The following is a 19262-nucleotide window of genomic DNA, read 5'->3' as shown; positions in this document are numbered from 1 at the left end:
ACTGGAGGAAGGAAAGCTCCGGGGAGACCTTATAGCAGCCCTGCAGTACTTGAAGGGGGCTACAGGAAAGCCAGAGAGGGACTTTTTACAAGGGCATGTAGTGATAGGACAAGGGGTGATGGCCTTAAACTGACAGAGGGTAGATTTAGATTATATGTAAGAAAGAAATACTTCACTGTGAGAGTGGTGAGGCACTGGAACAGGTTGCCTAGAGAGGTTGTAGATACCCATCCCTGGAAGTGTTCAAGGCCAGGTTGGACGGGGCTTTGAGCAACCTGGTCTAGTGGAAGGTGTCCCTGCCCATGGCAGCAGGGGTGAAACTAGATGGTCTTTAAGGTCCCTTCCAACCTAAATCATTTTATGATTCTATGAAATATTATTTCACATTTCTGTCTAATAAAGGGGAGTATGTATGACCATGAGAGCAGAAATCAAAATGACACCATTATTGAATGAATATTCACTTAGAATTTTAGATTAATGCTGTGATGACAAACTGATGCAGTTTGATTTAATATTTGTTAACTTATAGATTCAAAATGTTTAACGGATTGCGAAAACTCTTAACATTACAGATAACACAACTATAGACTTATAAAATCACAAAGTTGCGATATTGTGCATGAAGTAATTACTTTCTTTAAGAAAATAATATATTTTCCATAGTCACAACATATAATCTGATATCAGTTACAGTACATATATTTTCTTGCAATACTCTGACTGTCTATGAATACTGGATCCACAGATGCCACTTTTGCTGCTATAAAGGAGTGAATACAGTGTAAAACTGCTGTCAGATCCTGAAATTCAAGTTCCTGAAAGAGGAAGTAAGAGAAAAAAATAAAGAGAAAATGTGAATTCATATTCAGTTTTATAAACATTTTACATAAATACAGAACAGACTAGTCAGCAAACAGCAACGGACTTTAAATGAAAATTTGAGTCTTTATAGGGAACTGTAAGGTTAAAAGTATTAAGATGTATATCCATACCTCATTCACTGGCAGTGACACATATCAATTTAGTTTTCACTCTGGGCTACTTTATTGTTTACATTTTACTCAGCTTTGACAATGAAAGGGTTCAACTTGCAAGAACATTCAAATATCACATCACATTTTAAAGTATTTGGTAAGTTAAGGATGTTTGGGGATGATGTGGTGTCAAGTCACAGCTGGGGAAGGTGAGGAAGACACATATTTTGTCATCCTCTGAAGGACAGTCAGATAAGCAAGCTGGTAGGCTAGGTATGAAATTCATATGCCCAAATTCACAAAGAAAGAGAGAGTTACTCCTAACCAGTTCTCAGATTCCCTTGACATTTTATAATAAATTTCATCTTCTGTGCACGTTAAATTAGTTTTTCCTAGTCTCCCCAGACAGAAATGGAGTGATATATTGATACAATGACAACAAAAATAATACAGAAACATGTTTAATTTACATAATACCACTATTTGTAAAGTCTGCAGCTGGTAAATATATTGTGGGGACACTTGGGCCAGTTTTTGGTTTGCGGAGAAGACATCTGTTTTCAACAAGGTGTTGGCTATATAGTAGTTTATTGAGACACACTCCATATGCTTGTCTTTAAACAAAAAGCAAAGCACTGGACTTCTGCTTTCCCTATCCAGTATTTTATGCTATCTTCTCAACAAAATTGACAACAGAGAGACAGAGAGAACTCAGACAGAATATTTGGAATTCAAGGTTACTGTACCAGAAAAGCTCACCATCGCAACATTTTACTATCAAAGGCCATGTATTTACTAGGCAGGAGTGGTTCTACTACTAATGAATGTCTGAAATTGTTTGCTACTATTTGTGGGACATGATTTTATGACACTATATTGGGCATAACTGGGAAATTTTTGGTAGCGGTGGGAGCTGCAGGGGAGGCCTCTGTGAGGAGCGGCCGGGGCTGCCCCGTGCCGGACACAGCCAGTTCCAGCAGGCTCCAAGCGACCTACCACTGGGCGAGGCTGAGCCCCCCGGCCAAAATAGTGGCTCCTCTGGGAAAACACATTTAAGAAAGGGCAGTAAATTCTCCAAACAGGTAACAAGGCCAGTGCAGTAAGAGGTGCTCCACAGCAGAGCAGGTAACACCCTTGAAGGGACCGCAACTGATGGAAGAGCCACACTGGAGCAGAGGAAATGAGTACGAAGCAAGGAGCGGAAAAGGAAAGGAGAAACAAGGAGTGGCAGAAAGAAACTGTCACCCTGATAATACTGGAGGGCTCTACTTCATGATAATGAGATTCTACTGATTTTTTAAAAAATTGTGCACAGTTTCTTTACAACCACAGGCACATATATTTTATTGTCTCAGGGATTTTATTTCTCACTAAGCAAATTTACTATTCCCAGAAAAATGTAATTTTCTGTTATCATCTACTCTTTCCAGCATAAGGTGACAATAAGCAATATTACTGGACAATAAGAGTAATAAAATGATATTCAGCTAGCTCCCAAGATATGCTCTTCCTGTGGTGTAACAGGCCTTACAAATGTCTTTATCCTCTATGGGACACCCACAAAAACTACAGGAAAAGACCTCAGACATGGTAGCCTTGAAACAGAGCAAGCTTTGGCAGCAAGCTGTCTTCCTTATAGTGCTTGCTCAGTGCACACAGAAGCTTAAGAGAACAATGCTTTCAGTCCCTGTGTCCCGCAAAGAACATGTGAGCAGAGACTTTTAGATGTGTATAATAATTTGCCTTGGGTGAGTCATCATCAGACAATCAAAATTTAACTCCTTCCAGAACATGGAAACACAAGAATTTCTCAATTAAACAGCTTTGAGAATGTGGTAACATAAATGAAATGACTCTCCCCTCCCTTCAAACTTCTCTTCTGAAATTACTGACTGGTTTTCCTCCAACTTTCCAAGAAAAAAAAAATCTGAATTCAGAAAAAATGCATAGGCATTTTGGATGCCAACAATTGAAGTAATTAGCAATTTAAAACAGATTATTATAATTTGATATATAATACAAATTACAAACTGACACTTCCAAGATTATAAAGGAACAGCAAACACAAAACTCTCCTAATTAAAAAAATAGGAGCATAGACCAATATAACCAATAAGCAGAATGTGCTATTTACTATTATTCATACCTAGTTAAATAAGAAGAAAATAAGGTAACATAGAGAGAAGAGGCAAAACTCTCTCAAACGTCTGCTTTTGTTAGTCAACAAATTAAGAAATATCCTGAAAGAATAAAAATCTCTTGAGAACTTGTATCAAACTAAGCACTTAGGTAGCTGTTAATAATTGGCATTTGGTTGCTGAAGTAATCATTTGGACCTCATAGTCAAAATTAGACCTTGTTGTGAAAGAAAAATGAAGCATGAATGTTGGTAAAAATCCTTTGAGGAATTTAAGCCCATGTAATCTTTATTGTGTTTTTTGGGGGTATAAAACCTCTGCTTTTTCTATTTTCATTGATAGTTATAGAGCAAGTATGGGAGTAAGTTTCTTAAAATACATTTTATTGACAGTAGATGTCTACTGTAAATATTAATATGAAATTAATATAAACATTTTCAGATAAAAAATAGCGACATTATTTAACTCTCATTGTCTTAGTTTTATAAAACTAAAATGAAGTACACACTCATGATTATTAATGAAACACAACTCAATATGAAATAATACAGGCCTCAGTATATCAGTTCTCAGCTCAAGTAAAAGGTTTACATCTCCTGAATTACCATCTTTAAAATCCATCAATTCTTAAATATAAAACCACTCACATTAATCTTAGATTTGCTCCAAAAGCAACTGAAATCATCCAACAATTTCACCTCAGGTTCTGACATTCAACACACTGACTGAATGCAGCCAAACAAACTGACAGAAGAGAGCCCTTCACAAAGATTTCCATATCTCTGCTCTGGCTTTATGCACTTCTAATGTATGTTTATCAAAATAAGCAACCAGAGGTAACCTAACACAGATTATAAGCAGCATTTCAGACTGCTCTAACGTTAGGTGAAGAGTTTGGGGATAAGAAAAGAGCAAAGACAGGAATGTTTCATCGCTGGGAGTCAATCCTTCGCAGTGCCCTTGACAGCAGAGTCCTCTTTGTTTCTATTGGAGTATAGCATATGGATCAAACTGCAGCAGTCCCTCCTGTGTATCTGAGAGAAGTTGTCTAATTTGTTGTGAATAACCTTTTGAATAGTAATACTATGCTCTTATTTCTATAAAAGATGATATACATACAGTTGAAAGAGAAGCAGTATTGCTAAACCTGTTTTATGTGAAGACAACACTGTATTTTCTCCAGTTAATACTGCAGGTCCCTCAGTCAGGGGGATTATTTTCACCAGTGGTGGTAGTTTTGAAAGTTGTTATAGAACTGGGTAGTGAATAGGTAGCATGTAAGCGCTCCTGATGCAGTTTCCATCTGGTTTGCTTCTCTCATGTTCTCTCATGTCTTCCCTATTTTATGTTAGGTTATGTTAGGTTATCCGTGGGGGTGAGCTATCATCTGGGATCATAAAAGACGAGCAGAGCTCTGGAGGCATCCTCTTGCAGGGCTCTGTTAGATGTGGTCAGCTATGGTGGTATCAGAGAGGTGGGGTTCATCTGAGGCCTCATGCATCAGAAGCTCCTAGAAATGCAGCTTACCACAGTAGTATTTCACCCAGGAGACCGCAAATGGGGGTAAGGCTGTGCTTTGTGTTTGAAGGATGTTTGATGTCTGCACTGACTGCCTTCACAATCCTGAAGCTGGCTAGTCAGGTGCAGTTGTTGAGGAATAGTCATATATATCCAAAGCAGAAGTTGAAGTAGAGATTTGTGCAGGCTCAGGATAGAGGTTGCTCAGAGAACTGATGCTCTGGTGGTGGATATAGCTTGCATGCAGATTACAACAGGGAAAGGGGAAGAGGACTGGGTGTTAGTTTGGAAGTACAGATTTGGTAAAAGATAGGGATGGTCTTCTGTCTTGGGGAAATATAGATGTTGAATAGTCAGAGAACATGGAAACAAAATGTCTCTTAGCAAGAGACTATCTTGAATATGGTTTTAGGGGTGGAAATTTGGCCTCCTCATGTTTAGAATGTAATGTGAATTTTTCCTAGAAAAATAACACCAATGACACTCCTTGCAAACAAATTCATTACTCTCATAATTTTTATTTATTTTTTTAAGTAACATTTCTTCCCATACCCAGCCAGGCAGATGATGGAGTAACTGATCATTTTATTTGCTCTGTATCATGTAACACCACCCTTATGCTTGCTTGCCTTTTCTGTGATTGCTGCTTTTTCCTTTAATTAAGATTGTTAGTTTATTTTTGGTGTATTTAGAAGAATCTGTGTATGTCTAATATTTAAAAAACCAAAGCTATTTCAGTTTACTATATGTATCCTAATAAGTGGATTAAGTACAACAAAGGCACTAGAAGGAAGACAGCAAGAGAAGAACATAAAAGACTGGATTAAAGCAGTGGGAGGACAAGACTGCAAAACTGTCTGCTGGTACTGAGAATATAAAAAATGTGCACACCGCACTGACCTCGATCATTGTATGTGCACAGCTAAGTAAGAAAAATATATGTTCTTGTTTCATCCACCCACCTATGAGAGTTGGATTTATTACATATCATAAAGAGCTTGACAGGCCTATTGCATCATTACCACGCACACACTTAATTTTATTGATTACTTCCGAGAGCTGTTGAATCACTGTTTGAACAAGACATGAGCCTGTATCACGTAAAAGGCAGATAATGGAGACACTGACAGATGGTGTTATTGTGCCCTGTGCATTTCATGACTTCTTTAAGGACATTGGTAAGCCTCAGTGTTTATCACCTGTTGACAAGAGCACAACTATTACTACTGTATTCTTCAGCATATTATTTCAATCAGGTTGAAATGATAATCATATCTTTTGTAAAAAAAGAACAGATAAAGATGTCTAGTTTTTAGCTCCAGTCCACATGGAAGTCAGAACAGGAAAGGAAATTCTAAATTCAGTTCTATATCTCAGCAAGTATACCAAGGCTTGGTTTCCATAGCATGGCTGAGAAGAACAAATGTATTAGCACTGCACATCTTGTTAAGACTGTTATAAACATACAAAGATAAATTATCAGCTATGGTATGGAAGCGTCTTCGGCTATAACTTTTTATTTGGCCTCCTCTTTGTGACTGTCATTTGCACAAAGAGCAGAAGGATAAGCTAAAATGGTGCTCTTACCCTGCAAACATAAGAATCAGATCCATGATGCCAACATTCAGTGCCAGATGAATTGCAACTCTATCTATCAACAGTACTTAAGTCTTTTAACAGTATTCTACAGGGATCTGGAAGAGTCAGATGGCTTTTCACTTTCAGCTTGAATGAATCCAAATGCTACTGTCTACTGCTAAATCTGGAACACTTTTAAATGTTGCATTGGCAGATGCAAACTTTGCTAATGCACAAGAAACCCATCTGAAAAGTTGTTCTGGAGATCCTTGTCTAGGAGCAGCCAACTAAATTCACTCATTCCAGTAAATATTAAAATAAATTTCCAACAGCAGTCCAATACTGTCACAAAGGCAAAATCTTAACTCTTATCTACCATCATCTTGAAAATGTTTTTCAAGCTCTTCAGATGTCCAGCAGTAAACTGCCAGACTTCAGCAACAAAAGCCCCATCTTAAAAATACAGAAAGGCTTGAGTGCTAGATTATGGTTTATCGATGCTAGAAATTAATGTTGCTGTAAAGAGAGAGCTTTGCTTGCACTCTCCTTAATTTATCATATCTCTCAATGGTACTAATGTGGAATAAATATCCTCTCAGATGAATACAATAAATCTAAAGAAAGAAACATGGTTGCTGACCTGTCCTTGTTCACTCTCCTGAAGTTCTCATGTTTTAAAGAGGATTTGCTGTAAAAGTGCTGCAGAGTCTAATTGCAAAATCAGATCACATTATACCACTGTACCACTGTGAAGTTACAGAAGAGTGAAGAAAGCATACTGAATGCACTCAGATAAATATGCAGGGCTTCTGAGTTACATGTGTAACAGACAAGGTTTGTATGAGACCACTGATGTTTAGTTGCAGCTTCAATATGGCTCACCATAGTCTAGTGACACTGTGATTTCTCTTCTTTCTTTCTTCAACGAAATATTTGAGACCAAGTTAGTAAAAGAGCAAATCTAGTGAAGAAAGATAAATAAACTCTCTTTCTGTTCTTAAGCTGAATGAATTGTTAAAATATAATTCCACCTGTCCTTTTCCACAGAGTATAAAAGAAACAAAAACATGAGAAAAAAAGGGAAATGGTCAGTTAAAATACTCTTGGAAAAATCAAGTATTCTCTTCCAGGTAGCTGCAGTTTAGCTAAGGGAGATAAAACATCAATACAATCCTGGAAGTATTAATCTGTTGTGTTTTTTTTTTTAAACAACCTTGAATCACGGTACATGTCATGTAGGCTAAGACCATCTGCTGTTATTAAGATTACTTGTAATTTCTCAGTACTGGATCCTGTATTCAGGTACATAAGCTATTTACAACTTTGCCAAATATAATTTTTTTTTGGCTGATATTTACCATATCAGTTTTCTGCAACAGATAACTTTTCAAAACAAAATTTTAGCCAAAATGGTTTATCAATCCTGAGACTCTAAAATTTGCCAGGAAGATGAGTTTTGCATTAGGGGGTTGCTTTTCACTATTCCTGTGAAACCCGCTCACATTTGTTTATTGGAAAATTTAGTTGGAAAATTTATATTTTATAAAGATATAATTTTCACTGAGTATTCTCCAGCTTCAGACTTCTACCAGGCAGGAAATTAAAGAGGTGTGAATCCAGATCAGGCAAATCTGGGTATGTTATATTCTTCCATTTTGCATGTAAATGATGGAATCTACCTTTAGAATTTCTTTTTCAATCACTATTGAGTTTTTTAATGTGGGACTATGTTTAAGCCTTCATAAAGTCATGACAGATCACATGTATTGTTTCCCTCCATAGTAGTTAGCCTGTCATAAAATGGAAATGAGGCAATTTTGCTGTAGTCTTTTCAAAAATCCACCTTAATAGTTTCCTATCACTTTATTATTCTCCATATAATTGCAAATTATTTATTTAACAATCTTGGTGTTTATTTAATAAACTTCTTATTTTTCTACTATCAAAGATAGGCTGACTGGTCTGTAAGTCTCTATATCTCCACTTGGTCCCCCTTTTATTTTTAAAACCAAAAAAAACCCTCCCAAACCCTGCTATGTTTTCTCTCTCTGTAATCTTACACATCTACCTGGACTTCTCAAACATAACGTCCACTAGCTCTGAAATACTGCAAAAAGTAACATTTAAAAATTTTTCAACAACTTTCCTTCCATATTCTGGTTTGTGTTTATAATCCCATGACCTTACTTGTAATGTGGGATGTAATTTCATTTTTTTTGATAACCGAAGCAAACAAAGCATGTAACCTATCCATCTCATTCGCTATTTGCTCAGTTTCCACAGTAAACTATGAATTATTACTTGGCTTCATGCCTTCAGCTCTGTCCTACTACTAAAGTATTCAGAGATTCTTTTTTTCCTTCTTGTTTTTCTGTCTTTTTTCTTCAGTTGTAACTGTTAAGACAAAAGCAAGTATCTTTCTGCATATGAACTTCCTACGTGTAAGAGGTTCATGTGTAGTCAACACGCTCCATCTGGCTGAAGAGCACACAGGTTTAACAGCCCCCCACCAAAGGGACATGAAAAGGCATCTCCAGCTTGAAGAATTCCAAACTACTGATCCAAGGAAGAGTTGACCACACCCCATACAAACTCCACATTAATGCCACAATCCAGGAATACTTAATAATCAAGCACTCTTCCTCCCCTTTCAAAATAGTCGCAGAGCTACTCCTTCATATAGATCCATTTAAACGTTATGTTGCAATTTCAGAATTTTTAAGTCTCTCTTCTAAAAAAGTGTCTGATTTTCTACAGAAATGAAGTAATGAAATGATATACATGTGCATATGTGTAATTTTTGCCCTATTTCTTGAAGAGGTGGACAGCTCAAAGGAGATGACTTTCTAGAAGTGTGGCACAAGTTGTTGGTCGGGTTTGGGAGGTCCTGTTACCACCCTGCAGGGAAGTAAAGGCAGGGAAAGCATTGTCATTTCCTGCCTTGCCCAGCAGCTGGGGCATGGGTCCCATTATACATCAGTTATCTAACCAGATAATACACACATACCTACAAACCCGCTGCAACAACTTTTTCCCCATTGTCAGGCTGGATAAAAATATGCTGTGATTGAATGTGATATGTAATATGAATGCATTGCACTGACTTTTGGGGGATTTAAAGGAGTTGAAGTGGAGTTATTACAGGAAGTATTAAAGGCAGGGTAAGTTCAGGAAAATACTGAAGTAGGAAACTATGAGGAGAAGTTGTAGGGAACATGAAGGACCTGAAGGAGAAACAACTGACAGGAATCTAGGCCTTATTAGCTCCTTCAAACAGAAAACTTTTTAAATGAAAAAATGTATTGTTCTTCACCTAAAATTGACGTGCACAGGAAGAGCTTGGCTTAGAATTTATAGAAGGAGAAAAAACATCATCTCTAGCTAGTCACCAAGATGCAAAAACAGAATTCCTAAATGTGATTTATTTTGCCCAAGAATTTATAAGCATATAAAATTAAACATAATTTGGAAAATTCTTTTGCAAGCTTAACTCTACTATTTATTGCCAAGTGAACATAAGTAATCTGTATCAAGCTTTATTTCACATGTAGTGGATCATTTACTCAGGAAAAATGAAACTTCAATTATTTGATGATATTTTCTGTTTCTCATTATTGGCTGCATTTCACCGTACAGTACCACCAGGGTCTATGAAATCTCTTTCATTACTATACTATGGGTATTAGTATTGTTTTTTTCCTGACTAGTCTCTAATTCTGAAGTCTAAGAAATAAAACCATATAGATGGGCATATACCTGAATATATATATACCACTTATCTGGAGAGGCTGCACAGCAGTAACCCAGTCCCATTTAATGTGAAATCCTAGTGAATACACTGCACTTTGTAGAGGCAGTGTTAAAAGGCAGAATCACTGAAAACTTGATGGACCCTCAGCTACTTAGTATCAGCTTTTCCTTTGGCCTTTACTGAGCTTTTCCTGGGATCTTCCAGCATTACAACACATATGCACATTTAGGTATATACATACTTAGAATTATGTATGAACTGATCACATATTGTCTTCCATCTGATAATTTCAACGTACCTCACAAATATTCATGAAAACTTTGCCAATTGCAAGGTGTTTTCATTAAAGCTATGCACAAGAATAATTTTTCATGTTTTAACAAATATGTCTCTAATAGGATAAAATTTGCTGTAAAATTATCATTAGGACTCACTTTTATAATTATTTTACAGATAATCAAATTTTCATAAAAATGCTAAAATTCACAATTTTTCTATCTAAAGAGTAAAGCCAATTAAGAATAATTGAACACAAAATAAAATAAAATTCAAAAAAAATAGATTTTTTTACCACAACAGAAAGAGGAATGATCCAGTATTAAAGCAATTGAATTCCATTGCAAGCAATAGAATTGGAGCTCTTGGCCAATCACACACATGGATTATCTAATGATTTAGTACACAGATTCAGAGATGCAGATTATGGTTTTTGCAGCAGTGCCATCTCCCTGTCTGACCTGGAACAACTTACAGGAGCTCTCTGCAACAGATGATCACATGTAAAATGATGATATAGTCCTTTTCTGTCTCCAAGGAGTACTGTGAGAAATGAAGTGGAAATGACCTCCTACTATAGTCAAGTTATTATAGTTTTGTAACTTTTGTAACAGATATTATAATATCTTTTACAGTAGAGCCAACAGAAAACTCAGGTTAAGTTTGCTGATGACATACTGAATAATGTACTAATATAGATGTACAAAGATATATTGCATTTGTTGTAACTTTATGATAAACAAGGAAGGTTAGAAATTTTCTTCTTACAACTTATTTTAAACATTAGAAGGATAGGTAATATATAACCTTTTTGTATGGTCACAATAGAAAAGTATCACTTTATAAATGACTTTAACCTGTACAACCCCAGGTAAGAGTATCTGAGAATTTTCATAGATCTTCAGATATTTTTCTGTTGTTTTTATTGGCTTTTGTCCAAGTCCCAGTTGAACCTCACTTTTACCTTCCTCTTCTCTGTCATATCACATCAAAGTTCTCCTCATTCTTTTTAAAACTGCACGACTGAAAAATTATCTTTTTATTTATTTATTCATCATCAAGCTTGGGATCACAGGGCAGAATCAGCACAGATTAAGGCATTACAGCCAAACATCCAGATGATGATTCAAACTATAATCCTGAATTAGAAACTGCTGAAGTTCAGTTGGGAATCTGAATTCTAAGTTCACAATTTTATTTGATGATTGCTAGATGAAAAAAAAAGAGACACCAGGAATATCTTATCTACGGTAGTGACTGGATGTCTCTACAGCTTAATTCCAGATCCTGCAAAGCACTGAGTGGTCTTAATTCATGGTAGAACCAATAGGTTTCAGGAATTGCTTGGACCCTTGCAAGAATATTCCCTGTTTTAAGATAACAAATTTTACACAATATTTTATTTTATTGGTAAACCTTAAGCACATATTTGCTTAAAATTTTAAGTCTACTATATAGCAGCTTAAAAACGTATTTAGCATTTAAATAGATTTATTTTTCCTTTATCCTTTTAAAAAGCAGTTTTTAGATATTATACCTATTATAGGTTGACTAAACAACCTCACAGAAATAATCTTTCTGAAACAGTAAAACATCATCATAACACAACTCAGTAACAGGCTTGTACAAATAGTGTAATAAATCTATAGATACTACGTTACTTCCATTTATTGTGGAGTTTCTAGAGAACAGGAAAAAAAGATAAACTGTGATGTGTTCACCATATGCATGTGCAGTAGTAAATGGAATTTTCAATGCCTTGATAGTAATCCATTTCATTTCTTACTGAACTGAGAAAGAGGATGTTGCTTACCTTTGTCTCAATTTGTTTGGTGTCTAGATTCTGAAAAAGCAGCTTTACTCTTGTTTTCCCATCATCTGAAGAGCCTTTCAGCTGAGAGAACTTAAATCTCCACAACACGTTCTAAAGAGAAAGAAATTTGATTAGGGACTCTGTTACATGCTCTTACTTAGATGATAGATTGATGATCAATGTTTATGTATTAAGATAAAGCATTAGGGCAGTAAACATTGTGCATGATAACAGGCTAGTCGCAGAGCAAATAAAATTAATAGCTCTGTATCATATGTGAAAGCAAAACATGCAATATTAATATTCACTAATTAATTATTTAGAAATTCTCTGAAATGTAAATGTTTCAGTTGCCTACATAATATCAAAATTCATGGCAAAAGCTTAATTCTAGAAAGATCCATAATGATATTTGTAAGAGTTTCACTATGAACACAGTTGCAGTCCATATCTTGGTATTTCATATTTCAGCTGGCTCACCTGCATAATGTAGATAATAATGTCTTACACAGACATTACAAAGCTGAATTTACTGATGTGTGTAACATGGTTTGAAATCCTTAGATAAGATATAGAAATGCAAAAATATTATTACTGAATGTAGTCTGCAAACCACAAAAATGTGTTCTACATTACATAGTTTGTAAAATATATAAGAATTCTAGGCTTCTTGGTCTCCTACAGGTTTATGCATGGCATCTTACTACTGTTGGCAAATCCTAGACTGACAGGGATGTTTTAATAAGTTATGAAGATACTTTTTAAAAACAAATATTACAAATTTTTTTCTGAAACCAATGTCATTTTCTGTATTTATCTGAATGTTTTCTATAGATTGCCTGAAAATGTGTAAATTTAAAAAAACACAAGGTAACAACTTGCATCCAGACTTCCTGCTGATGTTTCCTTAATGCCTAGAATCGTAATGAAAATTCTATTCAGATGTTGAAATGTGATTCAGACCCTGGACACTGCTGAGGAAACACAATTTAAATACTTTGAAGGCTATTTCAAAAGCATACACAGAAAAAAGTTTGCTATGTTCTATTTTCCAATATACCTCATCGCAAAATATTTTGTTTCATGTAGACCAGTGCTAGCAGTGGTCTTCAGAACCCTAACAGTTTGAAACGGAATGCCCTATAAATAAAAAAGTGTTTACAGAAGGCACAAAAAGCCTGATTCCATGTCCTGGTTCCCTGCAGACATAAACATCATTGACTTCTTAGACAAATATAACAGATGAACAAAAACCCAACTATGCTACAGCATTGTAGCATAAAGCACCAGCTTAAACTTCCCATTCATGAACAGATTTTAACTGGCTCCAGAGGGCCTAATTAGACCACCTGAAAAGTATTCAAAGCTTAAATGAGTTTGGATCTAAATAGGATAGATGAATATTCTCTATATAATATAAGTACTAGGGTGGAGATGAAACAAGAACTTAGGAACAATTTAGCAATAATAGGCATTGCTGGAGTCATTATCTCTCTCAACAGTTGACACTGAACGGAAAAGAAGAGAAGTAGATGGTTCTGGAAGGTGAAAGAAAATGCACACTTTGGGACCCCCTTTATGTTGGATGAGAGGCTGGAGGCATAGGATGGGGAACATGAACCAACCAAGCCAACAAGATAAGAATCTCTACAATCAGGTATAAAGCAGCTGCAGGTCACAAGAGCATCTCTATGATGGGCCAAAATGGTAAAAGCTGAATAAGTTAAGCCCATGATGACCCTGGAAGAGAACATGTAGAAAATGAAGTAATTCTTTCAAGTAAGTCTAAGAATCCATCAAAACTGTTCTAGAAAAGAGTTTTGTAAAAGACACTTAAACTCCTTCTGTTGGGTTTCCATAGCAAGGTTTTGGTAGTGGTGGGGGTACAGCGGTGGCTTCTGTGAGAAGCTGCTAGATGCTTCCCCCATGTCCAATAGAGCCAATGCCAGCAAGTCCCAAGACAGACCCACCGCTGGCCAAGGCTGAGCCCATCAGTGATGGTGGTAGTGCCTCTGGGATAACATATTTAAGAAGGTGGGGAAAAAAAATCCTTGTGCAACTGTGGCCAAAGAGAGAAGTGAGAGAAACAGCTCTGCAGACACCAAGGTCAGTGAAGAAGGAGGGGGAAGAGGTGCCAGAGCAGCGATTCCTCTGCAGCCCGTGGTGCAGTCCATGGTGAGGCAGCTGTGCCCTGCACCCATGGAGGTTCACGGTGGAGCAGATCTCCACCTGCAGCCCATGGAGGACCCCATGCCAGAGCAGGTGGATGTCCAAAGGAGGCTGTGACCCTGTGGAGAGCCCGCGCTGGAGCAGGCTCCTGGCAGGACCCGTGGCTCTGTGGAGAAAGCAGCCCATGCTGGAGCAGGTTTGCTGGCAGGACTTGTGACCCTGTGGGGGACCCATGCTGGAGCAGTCTGTTCCTGAAGGAACAGCTGTGGAAGGGACCCACGCTGGAGCAGTATGTGAAGAAGTGCAGCCCGTGGGAATGACTCATGCTTGAGAAGTTCATGGAGGACTGTCTCCTGCAAACCTCATTCCCTGTCCCCCTGCACTGCTGGAGAGTAGGAGGTAGAGAAAAATCAGGAGCAAAGTTGAGCTCGAGAAGAAGGGAGGGGTGGGGGGAAGGTGTTTTTAAGATTTAGTTTTATTTCTCATTATCCTACTCTGATTTGATTGGTAATAAATTAATTTTCCCCAAGTCGAGTCTGGTTTGCACATGATAGTAACTGGTGAGTGATCTTTCCCTGTCCTTATCTTGACCCACGAGCCTTTTGTTATATTTTCCTCCCTATCCAGCTGAGGAGGGGAGTGATAGACCGGTTTTGGTGGGCACCTGGCGTCCAGCCAGTGTCAATCCACCAGAAGCAAATTGTACAAATAGTGTAACAAATCTATATTTGCTTAGTTCCTAAGCAAAAATTCTTGTCCTTTTTATTTCATCATTTGCAATAAGATGGCCCTTTTTATATTATTTTCCAGACTGTAAAAAAGAACATTTTTTAATGAGTACAGGAGCTACTTGCCCAAAATTTGAGATCCAGGCTTAGAGTCATAGAGCAGAGGGCGGACTGTCCCTTATTTTAATAAGCCTGTATGAACACTTGCTGTGGTGTAACAGCATTCTTTACACCAATAGGTGACTTTAATTTGAAATTCATTATCTCAAAGAAAAAATATATTTTTCAGCAAAATTCTTTTGTCACTAATGAACTGTTAATTGCTTCACCACTTCAACAATCTATTCAGTGTTGGTAGTAAATATTCTGAAAAAGCTATGAGTATGGGGCAACACAGTCAACTCCAGCTGACAATTATGGGGAGTAAGATGAACGGCAGGAGCCACCCATTACTGTCTCTCTCAGGCTTGAGGATGCAGAGGACATCTCCATTTTTCACACAGATGAACAGTAAATGTACTTGAGCTCTCCAGAATTTTTAAAGTTTAACAACAGAATCAATCTATCTGATGGTATTCTGTATTTCTCCTTAGGTAAGCAACAAAGTTTGATCTAGATCCAACTTGTCATCAATACTGAAAGTGGCCACTGTGGCTCAAAGTCCTGTCAATAGAGAAGTTTATAATTTTAAGGTGGGAGTACACCCAATCAATCTTCACATTTAAAGAAACATTTTCTATAGTCTAAACTAATGACAATACTTTCTATAGTTAATTTGTGGCTACATGTAAAATGTATACAATTGTGCAAAAAGCAATTTCAGAATGCAGTATCACCTGAGGCAGAGAAAGGTATGCAAACATATTTCCTGCAATTTTTCCACTTCATAGGATAGCACACTTAATCCAGTTAGCCTAAATTTTCAAATAACAATGATCTTGGTCTTTATTTCTCTGCACAAAGATTTCAATAAACTTTTGCATTTTGGCTGAAAAAACCACAAAATACCAACACACAAATACTAGATCCTGTGTCAGTATTTCAAAATGCAGTATGTTTCCTTTTCACTCAGAATGACTGAATTTCTTTAATATATATTTAAAAAATCCTTTCAGTTTGAAGACCATATTTCAGAGGACAGACCTTCTACTATACAGCTCTATTAATGCAGAAATATTTTTTGTATGTATGTTTACTTCTACTGTCAAACAAATGTATAAATCCATTTAGAATAATTTAAATTAAAGTATCCCTAATTTATATAGTAGAATTATAGACAGGGCTTGGAAGTTGGCATGTATCATAAACCATCCCCTGTAGGCACTTTATATATAGACACTGCAAGATAAGTGAATTTAATCTTATAGATTATGACTTCGAAATGCATTTGCCCTTGTTCTGTTTATCTTAGACATGGCCTAAATTTCTTATGATGGAAGAATAATTAATCCTGTTTTATATCTCTAGCTTCAAAACAAATAGAATCAGGTGATGCTTCATTTTTTTCATGACTGGTAATCTTTTAAAAATCTGGAAGTTTCTTCATTATAAGAAATCAAGTTGTCTGCTAAATATAACCTTCCTTTGATTTTATTACTTGAAAAGGAAATTACTTTTTTCATATCTTTCTCCAAAATTTATCTTTACATACTAAGGCACAACTATAATTGTCCCTTTCAAGTCCCAAACTGACTGCATTTCAGTAGTGCTATATAAATAAAAAGTACAGTATATTTGAGGAAGAAATACTCAAGATCATAATAAAAAATTACTGTTACTGATCAACATAAAAAAATTACCGTTACTGATAACTTCAATAACAGTAAAACAAAACAAAACAGAGTTATGTTTTCTTTTCTTTTTCCTCTTACCTTTGTTTTACTGTCAAAACAGGTAAATCCCAGAGCAAAGTCGATTGTGAAACACAGGGTATCCCCTTGCCAACTGCACATATATGTTTTAGACTGGAAAAAAAAGTATGATTTTTAGAACAGCCATCATCATCATTTATCATATAAAAATATTATTTTATGCATTTTTGTGTGGGAAGACACTCAGCTAGCAACACTGGTACTGCTTTATATTATTACATTTTAAAATTGGCAAAAACTGAATGCAAGTCAGTATCAGATATGTCAGCTAGACGCTAACTGGAGGTCTTCTATATTTCAAGTCACTCTTCTACAAAATAAATACCATATTCTTGGAAACCATCCCTTACAAAATGCAACACAGAACAAACAAAGCCAAATCTGACTACTGCAATTTTTGGAAAACTGCTTAGACCTGACCAATTAATGACTTCTGATATAATTACTAGCAAATGTGCTGGTAACAATGCCTACATGTTTATTCATTGCAATCTAATTATGAAAAAGCTATCTGTCTACTCGACCTCTGTCTGATTTAAACTTTGTAGACAGTCTTTTTTATTTTTCAACATTTTTTCATTTGTAAGCTTGGGTGACATGCCAGAGCAGGACTATGCTAGTTCATGTTAGTTAATGTAACTTAATAAGAAGAACTAATAATTATCACTCATTAGTTAGCACTGATACTTGCTAGACAGTGCTACATACACAGCAATTCTTTGATCACCTTTCAGGTTAGAAATAATAAATCTGTTATATTAACAAAACCCAGAAGTTCTGTTTAAACTTCTGAATAAGCTTTACAGTAAAAAGTCAGTTAACATTCTTGTTTACATATGCTTTTAAGGCTAGCTAACTTAGGTATATGGCAGATTCTGAAAGCACATGAAAAAGCTTCTGCTGATGATGTAGTATGAAACAGCCTGATGACATTCGCCATTCACAGTTAATGGCAAAAAGCCCATTGCTTTCAGCATGAGTAGTGATCAGATCCTGTCTCCAGCCTTTTCTAAAATGACCACCTTACTGGCAATTTGTAAAATGATACCCTTGTGCCTTATAAAATCTTTGATTTTTTTTTTTTCTTCCAAGGGAGCATTACTTTGCTCTTATTGATATTTCATAAACCACAATGTTGCCTCATGCTTAGACTTTTGTTTAAATGAAATTTTTGTATATGGATAGCTTCTTTAAATTAAAAAAGAAATGGTTTCAACACAGGAATGGCCTAGAGGAGATTGAAAGCGTTAATAAACTTGCTTAAGTTGAAAATTGTCCTTTTAACCGTTTTTAAGGATTTTTAGTATAATTTAAAACTTCTGCATTTAGTAATTTTAAAGGTTTGCTCATTCCACTCATTCCACTATCAATTAAAATATTTAGAGTTACACTAAAATAAGCATTTCTGAGTTACAGATATGATATTTTATAAAGGATCTTGAAAGGGCTAGGAACGAAATGAATTTATTAGTACAGATTAGTATTATAATCACCTCAACAACGACAGAGATGTATATTATTTCTGAATAAATTATTTTGCTCATTGGTGTTCAAAGATCATATTATTTGGCATTTTAAAAGATTTCAGTGATTGATATTCAATTAAAATGACATTTAAATATCCCTACATTTTATTTAGTAATTACAAGGTGGCATTAAGCACTAGTCATAACTCATTCTCCATTATTTTCCAATTAAAAAGGTTATACTAGCTGAGCTCTGACTCAGCAAAGCAATTTTTAAAACATATTAAATTAGATTGCCCCAATGGGTAAGCATCTAATTGCTCTGCCACAAATGATGAATACTAAAATGAACTGTGCACAAATAATTATCCTGGAATATTTTACAAATATTCAATATTTGCAATAATGGAACTGGTTTGGAAATTATTTGCAGATAAATACTAGAGACAAACAATATACTGCATCTTCACTGTGATGAACATTATGAATAGATATATAAGGTTTATACTTACAAAATAAACTAACAGTGTTTTCTTTACAATAGAAGTAGTTTGGGTTTTGCCATATAAATTTAAAAGGCTGCCTATGGCATTTCCTGAGTGATTCTGAACAGGTTCTCAGGCAGCCCTCTGATAAGAAACCCCATCTCCACTCATTAACACTGGTACAGAGCATAATACCTTTTCATTCTTGCCTTTGGAATAAGCTTCCCATACACTTGCAATTGTGTGATCCCCCTTGGCTATCTACAATTGTTTACATGGAAGCTTAATGTAAGAAATCTAGACTTAGCTGTCTTTTAGTAAATTTTGCAGAAAATAAAATAGCACTGCATATGAGCCAGCTTGAGAACTCACAGTTTAAGCAACAGAGACAAAAATAATAGGTTATTTAAAAGAACCTTCCTTACTGATTGGAAATGAGATTTTTCTGGGCTTAGATCTAGCATATCACAAAGCACTTGGGGATTGTAAGCA

The 19262-nt window shown here is 35.9% G+C and overlaps 1 protein-coding gene across 1 annotated transcript in view; it reads right to left on the bottom strand.

The window, feature by feature from the left end:
* Window positions 1-686: 686 nt before the first annotated feature.
* The window catches only part of SNTG2 (syntrophin gamma 2), a 301458-nt gene continuing 282882 nt past the window's right edge, over window positions 687-19262 (bottom strand). Inside the window, exons 15-17 of the mRNA XM_074820798.1 lie at window positions 16820-16912; window positions 12052-12162; window positions 687-818 (exon numbers count right to left, since the gene is read on the bottom strand). Of these exons, the coding sequence (XP_074676899.1) occupies window positions 687-818; window positions 12052-12162; window positions 16820-16912 (336 nt within the window). The remainder of the gene's footprint in view (window positions 819-12051; window positions 12163-16819; window positions 16913-19262) is intronic.

Source organism: Strix aluco, chromosome 3, assembly GCF_031877795.1.
Source record: "Strix aluco isolate bStrAlu1 chromosome 3, bStrAlu1.hap1, whole genome shotgun sequence".
Taxonomy (NCBI): domain Eukaryota; kingdom Metazoa; phylum Chordata; class Aves; order Strigiformes; family Strigidae; genus Strix; species Strix aluco.
The sequence above is the reverse complement of the archived record's forward strand: the minus strand, read 5'-3'. Positions and strand labels throughout refer to the sequence as shown.